The 18904-nt window shown below is 40.2% G+C and overlaps 1 protein-coding gene across 1 annotated transcript; it reads left to right on the top strand.

Moving 5' to 3' along the window:
- Window positions 1-9110: 9110 nt before the first annotated feature.
- On the top strand, window positions 9111-17064 carry LOC120054726 (lipoprotein lipase-like). Its single transcript, XM_039002278.1, has 10 exons — window positions 9111-9210; window positions 9269-9387; window positions 12804-13000; window positions 13119-13298; window positions 13446-13557; window positions 13699-13932; window positions 14521-14884; window positions 15131-15349; window positions 15491-15586; window positions 15685-17064. The coding sequence occupies exons 2-10, from the start codon at window positions 9291-9293 to the stop codon at window positions 15704-15706; spliced, it is 1521 nt and encodes a 506-aa protein (XP_038858206.1). The 5' UTR covers window positions 9111-9210; window positions 9269-9290; the 3' UTR covers window positions 15707-17064.
- The last annotated feature ends 1840 nt before the right edge of the window (window positions 17065-18904 follow it).

Raw genomic sequence — 18904 nt, 5'->3', positions numbered from 1 at the left:
TATTTTGGTATTCTTGGATTTTTTACTGCCCTGAGCTACATATTGTGTTCTTGAATTCCTTAGATATTATTCTAACCCTAGAACAGGTATTCACAAACCAGGGGTACGCGCAGTGCCGTCAGGGGCATGTTATTGTTTTATTAAACTGTTTTATTTTATTTTTGTAAAAAAATAAGTCCATTTATATTTTCCAATGGGGCTATACATTTGGGTGAGTTTTTTTTTCTCTCACCTGAGTAGCCTCGTTCCACTGCCAAAAATCTAATTAAACCATCGAGTGTTCAGTGAAATCATAACACAATGTCAAATACAGGTAGCCTAGTCAAATAATTAACATCCAATCACATTAACCATTACTCTCTTGCGGGAATACCACTAACGGTCCGTATGTAACCAAATGTACCTGCTGCTCATGTTGGTATCTGTACTGATGGCGCAAAAGCCATGACAGGGAGACATAGTGGAGTGGTAACGGGAGTGCAAGCAGTTGCTCCCGACGCCACTTGGGTACACTGCAGCATCCACTGAGAGGCTCTTGCTGCCAAGGGAATGCCTGACAGCTTGAAAGACGTTTTGGACACTACAGTGAAAATGGTTAACTTTGTTAAAACAAGGCCCCTGAACTCACGTGTATTTTCTGCACTTTGCAATGATATGTGCAGCGACCATGTAATGCTTTTACAACATACAGAAGTGCGCTGGTTATCAAGGGGCAAAGTATTGACACGTTTAAAAAAAAAAAGAAAGAGAAACCAGCTTAAAGTTGTCTTTACTGACCATCATTTTCACTTGTCTGACCGCTTGCATGATGACATCACCCCTATCTGGGTGATGTTTTTCCTCGCCTGAATGATCTGAATCTAGGATTACAGGGACTCTCCGCAACTATATTCAATGTGGGGGACAAAATTGAGGCTATGATTAAGAAGTTGGAGCTCTTCTCTGTCTGCATTAACAAGGACAACACACAGGTCTTTCCATCATTGTGTGATTTGTTTGTGTGCAAATGAACTCAAGCTTAGGGACAATGTCAAATGTGATATAGCGAAGCACCTGAGTGAGTTGGGTGCGCAATTACGCAGGTACTTTCCAGAAACGGATGACACAAACAACTGGATTCGTTATCACTTTCATGCCCTGCCTCCAGTCCACTTACCGATATCTGAACAAGAGCGCCTCATCGAAATTGCAGCAAGCGGTTCTGTGAAAATGTAATTTAATCAGAAGCCACCGCCAGATTTCTGGATTGGACTGCGCTCAGAGTATTCTGCCCTGGCAAATCGCGCTGTTAAGACACTGATGCCCTTTGCAACCCCATACATTTCTGAGAGTGGATTCTCGGCCCTCACTAGCATGAAAACTAAATACAGGCACAGACTGTGTGTGGAATATGATTTAAGACTGAGACTCTCCAATACGATCCAACATTGCAGAGTTATGTGCATCCTTTCAAGCACACCCTTCTCATTACCCTGTGGGGAGTTATTCACAATTTTCGATTAACAAATAAGGTTTTATATGTAAGATGGTTAAATAAAGAGCAAAATTATTGATTATTATATTATTATTTGTGCCCTGGTCCTATCAGAGCTCTTTGTCACTTCCCACTAGCCGGGTTGTGACAAAAACTCACACTCATTCTTATGTTTAATAAATGTATCGTATAGTGTGTGTATGTGGCAGGCTTACAATGATGGCAAAAAAACAACATTTGAGAGTGTGCTGACCCTGGTGCTAGAGGGGGGACGCAGCTGGAGGTTGAATGTTTTAAGGGGCACGGGACTATAAATTCAGCTCCCCTGATTAAGATGTTAGCTCCCCTAAATGCAACAAAAGTCTAACTTTAAGGGGGCTCTAAATAATTCAACCATTCTCATATCTGTTTAAAATGCAGTGTTAAATATGTTTTACAGTGGTAAATATGAAAATAAAATCTTCCAATGAAACGAACAACCTCTCTGTCATTGTTGAACCCATTTATTTCTATGCGGCAGTGCTGTCCATCCAGTAGTGTTGAATTATGGCCTCAGATGAGCTCCTTTATGCATAGATTTCCCTTGGTACTTCCTAATTTCTGCCATTCGTTTGTTATGCATCCTTGATAAAAACAGCCTTTATTACAATGCATTAGATTTATCCGTTGATTTATCATTGTTTGCTTTTGTCAGTCAGTTGTTTGTGCAGGTACTGGTGTTCTCTGTGCCAGAAGTAGTAGACTATTTATTTATTCTTTTCTATCAATATTTGATCCAATGTTATGTAGGCGTAGTTACACAAGGTCCATGATTCTACAGGGTTTAAGTTCAATGTTCTAATTCGATTGTTAAATGCTTACTAATTAAGTGATTATGCCCGAGAAGTCGGTGTTTGGAGGATATATTGACACTGATGTTGTTATATACAGTATCCTCCAAACACCGGCTTCGAGGGCATTATCACTTTTATACAATGGGTTACCAACATATTCAAATAATGATTGACATATTTTCATAAAAAAATATATTTTGGTGAATTTATTCATACTATTTCATCCTTCCACAAGATATATTCCCGACACAAATTTAGGGTTGCTACCCAAGCCGGCTGGTCGTTCATTCTATTGGTTTGGTTGCCAGAGACTCGACCCAGTCGTTCAGTCTTTTTGTTCTTTATCTATGGACCCAGTCGTTCGTTTTAAATGTTCCATTGCCATACTGTCTGGCAACGTTCTTATCCCTTGCTTGCTAGCTAATCAACTATGGCTAACGCACAGTCACGTCAAACAATACAGCCAGAACAGTAGCTGCATTTGCATTTGTTTAAGCTGTTTTTTAGTGACATTTATTTGGATACATCCATAACAATGAGCTAATGAGGCGCGATTTCACCTGGCATAGAAAATGTGCTCTCTCGTCAGGACACTGTTGTTTAGAGGAGCTAGCCAACAGCTAACACAATCACTTCAAACTGAAGCTGGAAAGACTGCAAACTATCTGCCCTTCGTTTATTTCTTTTTTCATTTTCAATTGACAAACATGCCTACTTTTGAAGTGACTTGTTCGACAATCAGATGAAAATATCATGACTGGTTGGGTTCATGCCACATTAAAAGGTAATACGTTTTTACCATTTAAATGACGTCTTTATTATTAAGCCTATAAAAAAATACAGAGACCCCCGAATGTCTCGGTGTAATTCGCACTCTGTTCAATATTGTATATAATCGTTGGAAATAGTCCTACATCTCTTTGAAGACCATAACCATATGACCTCATACTTAGCAACATGCCATCAATACAGAGACAGTTGTCATTCACAGGTCTCATCAACATTTGCCTAATTGTGTAAGAGACACATACTGTAACACTAATATATATAGTTTGACATGGATGGCTACTGCTGTTCTGCCCCTGACTGGTGAATTGCTGGCATAGCTCATAACATTATTATTACTGCTGTGCTTTACACACAGTGGTCTCATTGTTCCTAATCTGACACCTGTGGCTCTTTAAACCTTGTCTGACACATGCTAGTAGCACAACATCCACATTAGAGCCTATCATCACAAAGCCCAGTACACTAACATCCCAAAACAAGTTGTGTAACACACAATGGCAATACACGAAGATAACAAATAGCTTTGGACCCCAAATTCTCTTAGTTGGAAATACATGGAATAATCCCATAGATTGTAAAAAAACAGTGGGGTTATTGAGTAATTCTTGTAATTTGGAGCGTCAAAAAAAGAGGAAGGAAACATGGCAGGAAAGGTATTTTTTCTATTACTCACTATTGTAATCACAGGATCATTTCTGTACAAAACTACATGAGATACATTACACATTTTGTCAACATTAATTCAAGTTGGTCAACTTTAATTCATTCATTTATAAATATTTTTCATCGATTAATAACATATTTCTTAAAAGTATTAGGGAAAAACAAGAAAACTATCTGTCATCCCCATTCAGCAAGTTACAGTCAAACGGGTAATGTGAGGAATGAGGAAATACACTGTGTTTCAGCAATCCGGTCCTCAATTGCCTGTAACTTGCTGAATGGGGATAACAGATGTTTTTACTTAGACCAGGGGTGATGGGTCTAAGTAAGTTCTGGACAGAGATATGTTGGGTGTGTTGGTGGGGTGAGTGTTGCCTGACAGTGGAAGGGTACTGTGATGTGTCGTCTCATGAACTTGCTGGTGAACTTCTCTCCTCCCTTTAGGTCATGGAAATATTCCCTTATTGTGTTGGTGGACGAGAGATGACCCCACAAAGATGACCTTTAAACCTGTACTGTTCACTGGCCCAATTAACCCAAACCTGATGTCCCCAGAATGCCCCTCTAAGATGTTATTGTAATTTTCCATAAGAAATCATATGGAAATCTCCCAAAACAAAACAAACAACATGAGATGAATTTGTCAGTGAGGATAGAATAGTTGATAATAATTACATTATGTTCCTCATGGGAGAAAGCTCCACTTCCTGGTAAATTAGTTACACAACACACACTGTACATCACATGCATGATAAATCAGCTAAGATATATTTTCGGTTCACGTAGTAAGAACTTCCTGAAGCCTTCAGAACCACGCGTGTTATTCTTAGAAAGAACCCTAAAAAGAAGCCTGGGAAACCCTTGGAAAAAACATTCCAGAACAATTTGTCACCTTCAAAACATTGGGGAACAGCTGTTGTTAAGTTGGCTTCCAAACTAAATCACTGGCTCTTGCAAATCTCTACAGCACAACTTTACAGTTTCTCTTATCAACGCAAACTGCCTCAAAATCCCACTTACTGAGACGCTTCCCTTCAGAAGCGATTCAGTTTCCCTTTCAAAAGCAAAGAGAATGGCAGCACCGTAGCGATGCATCTGTTTATCTAATACAGCTGTTCCTGCTTTACAGGAAAACTCTGTTATGTTCCTAGAAAAGCAACATTAAATTGGATGCCAACTGGACCGCTACAAGAGCTGCTTCAGGGACATGCAGCAGGAGGGATGTGTGTGTTGAATCTGGCAACAGTACAATAAGACAACTTCTGCTATGTCCCCTCCACCCCCACGCCCCCTCCTTGTGTTCCACGTGTCACATAACAACAGCGACAAATACCAGCGTTGGAGCCAAACTTTGTTTCCATCTCCTTCCGAGCAACCAGGGGTACCAGGGGCCTCTGATAGGTTGACGTTTGACAACAACAATGGTCAACCATAGAGGCTAGACACACTTAACATGTGCACATTCCTGAAGGAAAGCATGTGACCGTAGCAGGTGACATTATTCTTAGTCCTTTACACACAATGGCGCACTGCTTAGATAATGGAAACGCAGGTTTGGTCCAACAAACTGGTCCAACAAATCTGGTCCAACAATTCTCTGAGTCTGACCAATCACAACTCACACAAACTCCAGATCCCCACTGACTGATACAGTATGTCCGGTGTGGCTCAGTTTGAAGAGTATGCTTACAATGCCACTTACAATGCCAGGGTTCTGGGTTTGATTCCCACAGGGGACCGGTACGAAAATATATGCATTCACTACTGTAAGCTTCTCTGGATAAAGCGTCTGCTAAATGACAAAAAAAATCAATATTTTTTTTATATGTAAATGTTTGGAAGATCAATGATCTTAAGTGAGGAAGAGGGTAAACTAGGCCTATGTCATGTTGGTTGTAGGCCTATTCCTCACTCAGTAGTAATACTAATGGATCAGTGGAGGCTCCTCAGAGGAGGAAGGGGAGGACCATCCTCCTCAGTGAATTTCAGAAAATAAAAATAGTTCTTAGATAAAACTATACTAAATATATTCACGTCACCAAATAATTGATTATAACACACTGTTTTGCAAAGAAGGTCTACAGTAGCCTCAACAGCACTCTGTAGGGCAGCACCATGGTGTAGCCGGAGGACAACTAGCTTCCGTCCTCCTCTGGGTACATTGACTTCAATACAAAACTTACTGTAGGAGGCTTGTGTTTCTCACCCCCTTCCATAAACTTACACAGTAATTATGACAACTTTTGGAGGATGTCCTCCAACCTATCAGAGCTCTTGCAGCATGAACTGACATTTTGTCCACCCAATCAAAGGATCCGAATGAATCTAGTACTGAAAGCATACACTACAGCTAGCTAGCACTGCAGTGCATAACATGTGGTGAGTAGTTGACTCAAAGAGAGAGAAAGACAATAGTTCTTAAATGGAAGCAAACGAAACGGAGATAAACATACCTGAATTTGTTCAATAGAAACTCTGGTTTGCATCTATTGGACTAATGATTACACCCTATATCAGTTAGATGCAGGCAAGATTGGACAAGGCGGTATTGAATGTGTCAATGTCTGTCACCTTGATTACTCAAATTCCTCTCAACCTGTGCACCTACGTTGTAAACTTTCATTCACGGGCTAGGTTATCGCAACCTCATGATGGGTATGATGAAAATGTGAGTATCATGTAGTAGCCTAAACCTAGCAATGTTACATTGAACTGGATGAATGGAATATGAATGACAGTCATCCAATATGCTGTAATAGAAATAAGGCCATGCTCATTAAAAAAAAGTGTCCTCACTCATCTTAAACGGCACCGACCGCCACTGCAATTGAAGTCCCAGTGCAAAGAGTCAAACAACAACAAACTTAAAGCATGCATTTATTATTCACGTGCACCCACAGAGATCACAGGATGGGTACATCGCTCAATGTACCTAAACAAATGATCGAACTAGATTTACATTTGACATTTTTATCATTTAGCAGACCCGCTATTCCAGAATGACTGACAATTAGTGCATTCATCATCAGATAGCTAGGTGGTACAACAACACATCACTATCGCATCACGTACATTTTCCCTCAACAAAGTATTTATCAGCAAAGTCAGTGCTGGTAGAACAAGACAAATGCTAAACATCCAGTTAATATTTGCATTGCAACAGAAAGCAAGGTTGGATTAGGTTAAATAGAGCTTTTCTTAGAAAACTGGGGAGAAATGTTATTGATAAAATCTTGCATAATTGCTAGACCACAATCTCTCTCTAGGTCTAGGCGGAAGGGTCTGTGGATGTATAGAGTGGTGAATGGTGGCTAGGGGAAGGGGCTTGGGAAAGGGGGTAGAGGGGTGGTTGGTTAGGATTTGGACTATGATTTATACTGGCCCATCTGGCCACCTCCACTCAGGGCAGTCTTCTAGAACTAAAGCCAGTAACGTTGATGACATTACAGGTTCGTACGCAGCTTCTCATAACATTATGTTCCACTCTAGTTGTACTCCTAAACTCCACAAGGCCCACTTAACACATTCTGTACCTGCTGTGAGAAACAGTCCCCTCAAGCAGACATTAGGTGGGCTGAGGTGCCCCTGGCATGCAAACATCATAAAACCCTCTGAACTGTGATATGTTGTACAACAAGAAAAACATGATCATATGTCCAATAGTTATTGTGTCATGTTATCATGTCATCAATGTATCAATTTCAAGGTCTTGTAGCAGTAGGCCACTGAGTTACTTTGCATTCTAGCTACAACTACTATTATTATAATAGCCTATATATATGAATTGAACAAATAATGCAAATGTTAAGTTAACATAATGTAATGTAGGCATGCTAAAAAACCTTTATGCTTAAATCGCCCTCACTCATGCATTCAAGAGCAAGGCCATTTGTAGTGATAGGCTACAAGAAAATCAATCTAGCCAGATCAGAATCAACATTTGACAGCCTGGTCTCATAGACTAGCCGTAACATAGTAAACTTAGATCCGGGATGTTACGTTTGGTATGGTCACATAAGACAGAAGGTTACTTAAAGCAAATGTGAAAGTAAGGTGGTTAGTTGGGGTCGATGGGTAGGCGTATAAAGCAAATATTTAATTGTAATTCATAACATGTCATACAAAATGGATGATTGACATCCACAAATTAATACATGCCATACAAAACATAACATATCATAGTAAATGGAAGGAGACAGATGTAAGTATTCTATGTTACGTATACCCCTGAGTCCAGGTTGAATTTGAGGGCAGATTCAATCAGATCCACTTTAGCTGAAATCCACATAGTTTTTATGGTGTCAGAGGTGGAACTGTGTTGTCAAATTCCAGGGGCACAACTTTGGTTTTAGAAGTGGGGGGACATAACTTTTTTTAAACATATTTTTTCAGACGGATAAACACTCAAAACAGCCTACCAACCACTCGGAATCGTCCGCATGGTCCTAAAGCACACCGTTGCATCGTTCTGTATCACATTCCAATGATAAAACTGGTGGGGACAAAAACCCAATTTCACAATGTGGGAGGGACTTATCCCCCATCCCCAGTGAAAGTTGCGCCCCTGTCAAATACACAAGCAGCTCCCTGAATCAATGTACACAGCAACAAAATCATAAAACCCGCCTATTTCTACAATTTATCTTCTTAAAATGTGATTTTATACCTAACCTTAACCACACTGCTAATCTTGTGCCTAACCATAACCTTAAATTAACACCAAAAAGCAAATTGTTGTTTGTTTTCATGAATTCTTACTATTAGCCAATTTAGACTTTGTGGCTATGGTAACTAGTGGAAACCCGAAATCGCATTAGGAGAAAACCCATGCAGCCTTGTTTACAAGTTCAGTCACTGGAATATGAGATGTAATCAACAGCTTGATTAGGTTGATAGAAATCCTCATTATTTCGTTTAATGATTTTCAATTTGAGGATCATTATTCCTATATAGCCGACAACAATTTCTCATTCTGAACTTCTAATGCGAGTGGGATGGGTGTGGCTTCAAGACAATGATCACAGGAGCAGCTGCTCACCGATTTGACAGCTCTAATGCAGTTCCACCCCCGACCGACAAAACATCAGCTTTGTAGGTATCCGCTACGCAGGTTAACTCTTGATCTGATTGAATCCAGGCCTGAGTGTTCTATCTCACACACTGTAAACAAATAACACTAATAACTTGAATACAACTATTATTATTAAAACGTCATTGCCAGTTATCAACGTGATTTCGTATTATAATTTACTTTACCCCCCTTCCTCCTGTGGAAAGGGAAAAGCGACCAATGGGTTTGCGACAGAGGGAGAGGTACTATTTAAGAACTGGGCAGTTCAAGGTGGCTCAGATATCAACACTAGGCGCCAGAGAACGTACGGGAAATATTCTAACCGGTGGAAAATTGTCACGGTTTTACGTTACATTTTTTTCCCCTCTGTGCTGAGATTGCAGACTTTTACATACATTTCCCCAAAATACAGACTTTTACATACATTTCCCCAAAATACGAATTATTAGGCTGCAAAGAAATGAAAGGGTTGCAAGTGCATTGTCTTTACTTTCTTGTGTTAAATGCAGTATTTTATGTGGCGTCTTTGGAAGAGGGGGACTCCATTTCTACACTTGGTGAGTAGCCAATATTGAGGGAAAATACGTTTCAACCATGTTTTGCAGTCCTGATTCAATAACATTTCATTTGTGCTGCTTAAGTGAAATATTCTCTGAAGAATTTAATCTCTCATAATTAATTCATGTAGTTGACAGCCTACAGATACTGTCACTTATCTAATAAGGCTACTATATACATTTTCAGGAGGTGTTATAATAGACTACTAATGAGTTTGATGACTTAGAATAAATAGTTTGTATAGGACATGATGACAAGTATAAGGCAGAACGCCCATTCATACACTGAGTAATGTTACCATAGGGATTGAAAAAACGTTATGTGTTCTAGTGTTGATACATAAGAATATACAAAATTGATAGGCTACATAATCTCAAATATACAGTACCAGTCAAAGGTTGGACACATACTTATTCAAGGGTTTTTCTTTATTTTTACTATTTTTTTTACATTGTCGACCTCAACTATGAAATAACACATATGGAGTCATGTGTTAAACAAATCAACATATATAGTTTAGATTCTTCAAAGTAGCAACCCTTTGCCTTGACAGCTTTGCACAGTCTTGGCATTCTCTCAACCAGCTTCACCTGGAATGCTTTTCCAACAGTCTCACATATGCTGAGCACTTGGCTGCTTTTCCTTCACTCTGCAGTCATACTCATCCCAAACCATCTCAATTGGGTTGAGGTCAGGTGATTGTGGAGGCCAGGTCATCTGATGAAGCACTCCATCACTCTCCTTCTTGGTCAAATAGCCCTTACACAGCCTGGAGGTGTGTTGGGTCATTGTCCTGTTGAAAAACAAATGATAGTCCCACTAAGCGCAAACTAGATGGGATGGTGTATCGCTGCAGAATGCTGTGGTAGCCATGCTGGTTAAGTGTGCCTTGAATTCTAAATAAACCCCTGACAATGTCACCAGCAAAGCACCATCACACCTCCATGCTTCACGGTGGGAACCACACATCAGAGATCATCTGTTCACCTACTCTGTGTCTCACGAAGAGATGGCGGTTGGAACCAAAAATCAAACAGTTGGACTAATTAGACAAAAGGACAGATTTCCACCGGTCTAATGTCCATTGCTCATGTTTCTTGGCTCAAGCAAGTCTCTTCTTAATATTGGTGTCCGTTAGTAGTGTTTTTTTGCAGCAATTTGACCACGAAGGCCTGATTCACGTAGTCTCCTCTGAACAGTTGATAATGAGATGTCTGTTACTTGAACTCTGAAGCATTTATTTGGCCTGCAATTTCTGAGGCTGGTAACTCTAATCAAATCAAATCAAGTTTATTTTATATAGCCCTTCGTACATCAGCTAATATCTCGAAGTGCTGTACAGAAACCCAGCCTAAAACCCCAAACAGCAAGCAATGCAGGTGTAGAAGCACGGTGGCTAGGAAAAACTCCCTAGAAAGGCCAAAACCTAGGAAGAAACCTAGAGAGGAACCAGGCTATGAGGGTGGCCAGTCCTCTTCTGGCTGTGCCGGGTGGAGATTATAACAGAACATGGCCAAGATGTTCAAAATGTTCATAAGTGACAAGCATGGTCAAATAATAATCAGGAATAAATGTCAGTTGGCTTTTCATAGCCGATCATTAAGAGTTGAAAACAGCAGGTCTGGGACAGGTAGGGGTTCCATAACCGCAGGCAGAACAGTTGAAACTGGAATAGCAGCAAGGCCAGGTGGACTGGGGACAGCAAGGAGTCATCATGCCCGGTAGTCCTGACGTATGGTCCTAGGGCTCAGGTCCTCCGAGAGAGAGAAAGAAAGAGAAGGAGAGAATTAGAGAGAGCCAAGATTTTCAAAATGTTCATAAATGACAAGCATGGTCAAATAATAATCAGGAATAAATGTCAGTTGGCTTTTCATAGCCGATCATTAAGAGTTGAAAGCAGCAGGTCTGGGACAGGTAGGGGTTCCATAACCGCAGGCAGAACAGTTGAAACTGGAACAGCAGCAAGGCCAGGTGAATAAACTTATCTTCTGCAGCAGAGGTAACTCTGGGTCTTCCTTTCCTGTGGCGGTCCTCATGAGAGCCAGTTTCATCATAGCGCTTGATGGTTTTTGCGACTGCACTTGAAGAAACTTTGAAAGTTCTTAATTTTCCGAATTGACTGACCTTCATGTCTTAAAGTAATGATGAACTGTTTCTCTTTGCTTATTTGAGCTGTTCTTGCCGTAATATGGACTTAGTCTTTTACCAAATAGAGCTATCTTGTCACAACACAACTGATTGGCTCAAACACATTAAGAAGGAAAGAAATTCCACAAATTAACTTTTAACAAGGCACACCTGTTAATTGAAATGCATTCCAGGTGACTACCTCATGAAGCTGGTTGAGAGAATGCCAAGAGTGTGCAAAGCTGTCATCAAGGCAAAGTGTGGCTACTTTGAATAATCAGAAATATAAATGATAGTTTAAAAAATAAATTGGTTACTGCATGATTCCATATGTGTTATTTCATCGTTGTCTTCCACTATTATTGTATAACATAGAAAATAGTTTAAAAAATAAAGAACCTTGAATGAGTAGGTGTCCAAACTTTTGACTGGTACTGTATGTAACAGTTTAACTTTATGTCCGTCCCCTCGCCCATACCCGGGCGCGAACCAGGGACCCTCTGCACATATCAACAACAGTCACCCACGAAGCATCGTTACCCATCGCTCCACAAAAGCCGCGGCCCTTGCAGAGCAAGGGGAACCACTACTTCAAGGTCTCAAAGCGAGTGACGTAACCGATTGAAACGCTATTAGCGCGCACCACCGCTAACTAGCTAGCCATTTCACATCCGTTACATGTACATGTATTTTTCCCCCTTAAAAAAAATACAAAATTATAGGTTGTCTTCGGCAATGCTGAAGTAGGACGTAGATATAGTCAGTTGATGCATATGAATACTTAGTATATTGTTTATTTTAATTATTAGAAATATAATATATTTATTGTGTCTGCTTTAACCTTCATGGAATATGCAACCTCCATTCAGTGCAGTAGCCTTGGCTGAGGAGTCAGCTGACCCACTGGGAACACAGCTACTTTGAAACCCTTTGAGATTTTTCAGAGCTAGAGGGACAAAGCTGGGAAAAGCTGTGGTTTCTATAGGGTCTGTCTGACCGACTGAACCCTAGTAGCCAGGGCCTGATTAATACAGGGGCTGAAACCCCGGGGCCCATGTCCCGGAAATGTATATGATTTGTTAATCTGGCCGCCTTGCTAGTAGCCCCCCAGGCACTGAGGGGCCTGTGCAGTCAGAAGTTCCCACCAATGTGGTTAAAGATTAGAAACAGCATAGATGGCTCTAAAGCTTCCATTCTCTTTACTGCAATGGTATCTTCAAACATTTAGTAATGACTTTTCCAAAATGTCTTAAGCAGATGTTTTGTGTTTACATTACATTATTCTCAGATAATTTCATGGACAACTTCAAGGACTTGATCCGAAACAACGATGCCACCCCTCATGCCTACACCAAATTCTCCCTCCGGAAGCCTTTGATGCCGGAAGATGACATCTGCTACATCATCCCCGGCAACCCGGAATCTCTCAAAGAATGCACTTTCAACAGCACATCCAAAACCTTCCTGGTGATCCACGGCTGGACAGTAAGCCCCTCCAATCTGTAGCAGCATGTCTGTGACATTAAATCCTTAACAACTATTGCTCATGGACTTGGATTACCCCGTCAATAACACCATTCGTTCTTTCCATCTGCCTCAACAGGTGAGCGGCTTGTTTGAGAGCTGGGTGGCCAAGCTGGTTTCGGCGCTGTACAAGAGAGAGCAGGAAGCCAATGTGATCGTGGTGGACTGGCTGTACACAGCCCAGAACCACTATCCAATAGCTGCCCAGAACACCAAGATGGTGGGACAGGAGATTGCTCGCTTCATTGACTGGCTGGAGGTTTGTATGATGACTCAACATCTAAGACACTGCACTGTTTCTCAGATAAAATCATGAATAACATATTCTAAACAAAAGGTATAAAGAGTTACTGTACATTGTTTCCATGGCAATGAACTTGACACTTTACTCCAATATGTTTCTAAGGAGGCAACAAACATCCCTCTTGAAAACCTCCATCTCATTGGCTACAGTCTGGGTGCTCATGTTGCAGGATTTGCTGGGAGCCACGCCTCCAATAAAGTGGGCAGAATAACTGGTAAATATGTCTTACAGAGAAACATAGACAAGATGATAGCACTGTTGCTAATCATTGATTGGCTCTTTGGCCTGTACCAACTTTAATTCATTGGTCTTTGGCTTGTCCCACTCCTCACTGATTGCTCCCTTCTCTTTACAGGTCTTGACCCAGCTGGTCCAGACTTCGAGGGGGAGCACGCTCACCGCCGCCTGTCCCCAGATGATGCCCACTTTGTGGATGTTCTACACACGTTCACGCGGGGCTCTCTGGGCTTAAGCATCGGCATCCAGCAGCCTGTAGGCCATGTGGACATCTACCCCAATGGAGGCAGCTTCCAGCCAGGCTGCAATCTGCAAAGCCCTCTGGAAACAATATCCAAACTTGGCCTCTTTGGTGAGAATCACATCTTGATATTTTAGTGTCATTCTATATAATTGGTTAAATATTCGACATAACATTCACAATCACTTTCCCCACAATGACTCTATTGTCAATCTGGTTACTGCGTTATCATTGGCTAAATCAGACATGTAATTGTCAGCTTGTAACTTATTGGAAGATGGTAAGGCTTGTGAACAAGGAACAATAGGGTGGCGAAGTCAGTACAACCTGACGTACATCATGACATCAGTTGCCGTAACTGTGCAGCTAGTCACTAATCTGTCTTTACGACTAACATTGTCGCCATCAGCCTGACAAAGGCCTATTCATGCCTGTTAAAAACAGAGGACCGCAAACATCACGACTAGAGAAAATCCCTTCAGAAGGTCATCAACAACATCACTCCTATTGTAGCTCCCCAAAATGAAGGTTGATAACTCTATCTATAATGGTAATGTTAGGGAATGGAACTTTCTCAGGATTAGTGATATACTACTAGATGCATCTACTTATCATTTGATTGCCTGTCCTCCAATTGAGAACCTCAACTCAGGTTTTTAATGTGGACCAGTAATGCAACTATCCCCTTTATGTTCCTAGCTATCAATGATGTTCCCAGGTGTTCCCACGAGCGCTCCATCCACCTGTTCATCGACTCCCTGGTCAATGAGCAGGAGGCTAGCATGGCGTACCGCTGCGGGAGCGACGATATGTTCGACCGCGGAATGTGCCTCAGCTGCCGCAAGAACCACTGTAACACCGTGGGCTACGATATCAGCAAGGTTCGCAAGACACGTAGCGTCAAACTGTACACCAAGACCAGGGCCTCCATGCCGTTCAGAGTCTATCACTACCAGGTGAAGATCCACTTCTCCAGCAAGGTGAACAGGTCTGAGAGGGAGCCTTCACTGACAGTCTCCCTGATTGGAACCAAAGGAGAGGTTGAAGACCTCAAACTGACACTGTGAGTACCTGGTCCAACAAGCGGTTAAACCATACAACAAAGCACATGCTAGTACATCAACATAAGGCACCTGACACCATTTCTCATGTTTATGATAACATTAATCTTTATGGTCTATAGTTAAAGTTCTAGTGCTACTGTGGTCTGTGCTTAGACTTGACACCTTCACTCAAAGGTCAATTATTTGTTCTTGTGAAGTGAGTTGACAATAATCATTTGAGCCTCTATGCTCTTTCTCATTGGCAGAAAGGAGAAGATAACAACCAATAAGACCCATTCCTTCCTGCTGGTAGCGGAGAAAGACATTGGTGACCTCCTGATGGTGAAGTTTAAGTGGGAGGAGTCTACTAGCTGGTCTGCCTCGTTCAAGCTCAACATGGTGTCTTCCTGGTGGTCAGGTGACTCTGCAGAGTCTGAAGTGGAGGTCCACAAAATACGCATCAGAGTCGGGGAGACGCAAAAAAAGTTAGTTTTAAGAGGCCTAATTTCTTTAAAATCATGAAATGGAGACAATTTTCATCCATACAAACATCAGAAATATAATAGTTTTGAAAGAGTGCAAAACAATTATTTATTAGTTTTTTTAAATTTGCTATTCTTTTCCAGGATGGTGTTCTGCATTAAAGATCCTCATGCTCTGAGCTTACAACAGGAAGTTACGTTTGTAAAATGCAAGGACGAATGGAGGAAAACTTCAAAAAGGTATTTTCTTTTGATCTAATCAACCATTTCCCCCCCCTGAATTATTGCCAGTCAGGGATCCATTGATTAGACAAATATAAACCCTGTTTGTTTTACAGAGTGAACCTGGGGAACCACTGAATGTACGGAGCAACAGACGAATGTCCTCCTTCCGCAGCTCTTAGAGTAATTATTTATACAGCTGTAATTTATTTTGTCTTTCAAACTATACAAAGACCTTATCACATTGTGTCCAGAACTAGAACTGTGTGTTATTTAAAAATGTATGTGAAGTCTCTTTTTGTTGTTTGTTTGTAAGCACTGCTTTTGTGGGGCATCAACTACGGTGTGGTGCTAAAGGATAGTAAATGCCATCATCTTTGCTGATTTTCTGGCAACCCCAAAGAGATCGATCTTATACAAAGTCTTTGGTGCCTCTGATTGACAGAGATCCATTGACAGGCTGAGTAGAGGCCTCGAGGTACCTGCAGTTCAAACCTCATGTGTTTCCTTAATTTATGCTTAAAGCATTCACCATTGTCGTCCTCAATACTATGTGATTGTAGGATCGGACTCAGTGTGCCTTAAAATAACTTGTCTTAACCTACTGTATGTTTTTTTTGTTAATGGTGTACATTATATTTTTTTATAGTGAGTTGTTTCTTTTACCTGGTCTTTGAGACAGTAATATTCATGAGGTCTGAAATGCACATTATTCCGAGAACTTTGAATTTAGTCAAGCACTTGAGCAATAATGCAATGGCTGCTATTTTTATATAGTATATTAATTTGAAACCAGCACTGAGGCCTTTGCAGCAAAATACAGTGCATATCAGTGAACCATATTTGTAGTTATTACAATGTTATACAATTATAGCTTTTTTTTTTCAATGATTCATATGGAACTATTACCTCTAGCAAGTGCTTATGTGATGTATTTTGACTAACATATCCATGGTTGCTGCTAAACTATGACACAAATAATGCTCATTTAGCTGTGTATGCCATATAATTGTGACCAGGTAGCTAAACTCAAAGAAGTCAATGAGTGGTTATTGTGAAGTGTGCTGACATCAGCAATAGAAACATGACAGCCTTCCTCAGTAAACTGTGCACAGTGGACTTTGCATCATAGTTCAAGTTACAGTTAAGAATTGGCTAGTAATAATATCTCATTGTCAGACTATTTTAACACCACTGAGTAGGCTATTTATAACTAATATACATTTAGAGACCGGTATTGTAATCATTGTGACTTATTTCATTTCTGTCTGTTCTATTGAGCCTGTAGAAAAGGTGGTAAACTTTTGCACTGAAAACCAGAGGAAAGGGTTACTAAACCAGTTACTAAGTGCACCATGTGTAAATATCATGTTAGCATATGATTCTATGGTAAAATATTACTAGATATATTTTTTACTGTCTTAACTTTTTAAATGATATCTGTATACTGTATATACCTGTAAATGTGACCATATACATACTTTAATAAATTGGAACTGCTATTTTGAAGTTGGAGTGTGTTTTAATGGAAACAAGGTTGTAAAATTGTCCAGGATCATGCTTAGGTATACTATAAAATCTAAACCCATCCACACATCCAAGAGACCAACTCAGCACTGTATTATACACAATCTATATTCCATTTTAGAACATACAGTGCCTTCAAAGTATTCACACCACTTAACTTTTTCCACATTTTGTTGTGTTACAGCCTGAATTTAAAATGGATTACATTTAGATTTGTGTCACTGGCCTACACACAATACCCCATAATGTCAAAGTGGAATTATGTTTTTAGAACATTTTCGAAATAAATTACAAATGAAAAGCCTTAATGTCTTGAGTCAAGAAGTATTCAACCCTTTTGTTATGGCAAGCCTAAATAAGTTCAGGAGTAAATATGTGCTTAACAAGTCACAATAAGTTGAACGGACACACTCTGCGCAATAATAGTGGTTAACATGATTTTTGAATGACCCCATCTCTGTAAGGTCCCTCAGTCGAGCAGTGAATTTCAAACACAGATTCAACAAAGACTAGGGAGGTTTTCCAATGCCTCGCAAAGGACAGACATTGAATATCCCTTTGAGCATGGGGAAGTTATTAATTACACTTTGGATGGTGTATCAATACACCCAGCCGCTACAAAAATACAGGTATCCTTCCTAACATGAGGACAATGGTGACTTTAAAACATTTAGAGTTTAATGGCTGTGATAGGAGAAAAATGAGGATGGATCAACAACATACTCCACAATACTAACCTAAATGACAGAGTGAATAGAAGGAAGATAGCACAGAATAAAAATATTCCAAAACATGTATCCTGTTTGCAATTAGGCACTAAGTAAAACTGCAAAAAATGTGGCAAAGAAATTAACGTTTTGTCTTGAATCAGGGATGCAACTTTGGGTTTAGAAGTGGGGGGATATATATACATACATATATAACATTTATTTTTTGTCGGATAAACACTCCAAACAGCCGGAGGCGTCCGCATGGTCCTAAAGCACACAGTTGCCTTGTTTTGTATCACATTCCAATGATAAAACTGGTGGGGACATGTTCCCCCCATCCCCAGCGAAAGTTGCGCCCCTGTCCTGAATAGAAAGCATTATGTTCGGGGAAAATCCAACACAACACATCACTGAGTATCACTCTTCATATTTTCAAGCATGCTGGTGGCTGCATCATGTTATGGGTATACTTGTCACCAGCAAGGAATAGGGAGTTTTTTTGGATACAAATAAATGGAATAGAGCTAAGCCAGTCTAAATCCTAGAGGAAAACCTGGTTCAGTCTCCTTTCCAACAGAAACTATGAGACAAATTCACCTTTCAGCAGGACAATAACCTAAAACACAATGCCAAATATACACTGGTGTTGCTTACCAAGATGACATTGAATGTTCCTGAATGGCCTAGGTACAGTTTTGACTTAAATCGGCATGAAAATCTATGGCAAGACTTGAAAATTGATGCTTAGCAATGATCATCAACCACAATCTTTTTATATAATAATAATATGAAAATATTGTGCAATCCAGGTGCGCAAAGTTCTTACAGACCTATCCAGAAAGACTCACAGCTGTAATCTTTGTCAAAAGGGATTCTAACATGTATTGACTCAGGGGTGTGAATATTTATTTAAATGAGATACTTCTGTATTTAATTTTCAATAAATGTGCAAAAATGTAACTTTGTCATTATGGGGTGTTGTGTGTAAATGGGTGAGCAACTAAATGTATTTAATGCATTTTAAATTCAGGTTGTAAGACAACAAAATGTGGCATAAGTCAAGGGGAATGAATACTGTGCTGTCCCTTAGATTCTGATG

This window comes from Salvelinus namaycush, chromosome 10 (assembly GCF_016432855.1).
Source record: "Salvelinus namaycush isolate Seneca chromosome 10, SaNama_1.0, whole genome shotgun sequence".
Lineage (NCBI taxonomy): Eukaryota > Metazoa > Chordata > Actinopteri > Salmoniformes > Salmonidae > Salvelinus > Salvelinus namaycush.
Note: the sequence above shows the minus strand (reverse complement) of the source record. Positions and strands in the feature narration are given on the sequence as shown.